The sequence below is a fragment of the Neopelma chrysocephalum genome, unplaced genomic scaffold (genome assembly GCF_003984885.1).
Source record: "Neopelma chrysocephalum unplaced genomic scaffold, ASM398488v2 Primary Assembly neopelma1_96913, whole genome shotgun sequence".
Lineage (NCBI taxonomy): Eukaryota > Metazoa > Chordata > Aves > Passeriformes > Pipridae > Neopelma > Neopelma chrysocephalum.
Window position 1 is genome coordinate 5118 of NW_020925556.1, and position 318 is coordinate 5435.

The window sequence follows — 318 nt, forward strand, 5'->3', positions numbered from 1 at the left end:
CCCAGCCTCCTGAGGCGTTTGGTGACGCTGATCTCGGCCCAGGCCTCTCTGGGGGCCTCCAGCCAGGCCTTCCGCAAACAGGCCGAGGGCGCGAGTCAGGCGGCCCGCAAGTACCTGGAGGACAACGACGCCCTCAGGAAGGTAATTCCCAAAAATAAACACCCCAAAAACACCCCAGAAAACATCCTCACACTCCCTGGGACACCCCCAAAAAAACCCTCCATAAAACTGCCCTCAATAACACCCCAAAACCACCCCAAAACCACCTACACCCTCCTTGGCGGTACCTGGAGGACAATGATGCCCTCAGGAAGGTAA

General features: G+C 57.9%; 1 protein-coding gene across 1 annotated transcript in view; it reads left to right on the forward strand.

Annotated features, from left to right (window-relative positions):
* BCAP31 (B cell receptor associated protein 31) overlaps positions 1–318 on the forward strand; it is a gene marked incomplete at its 3' end in the record, with an annotated part of 3657 nt that overhangs the window by 2720 nt on the left and 619 nt on the right. The window contains exon 4 of the mRNA XM_027670559.1: positions 6–141. Coding sequence (XP_027526360.1) covers positions 6–141 — 136 coding nt within the window. The remainder of the gene's footprint in view (positions 1–5; positions 142–318) is intronic.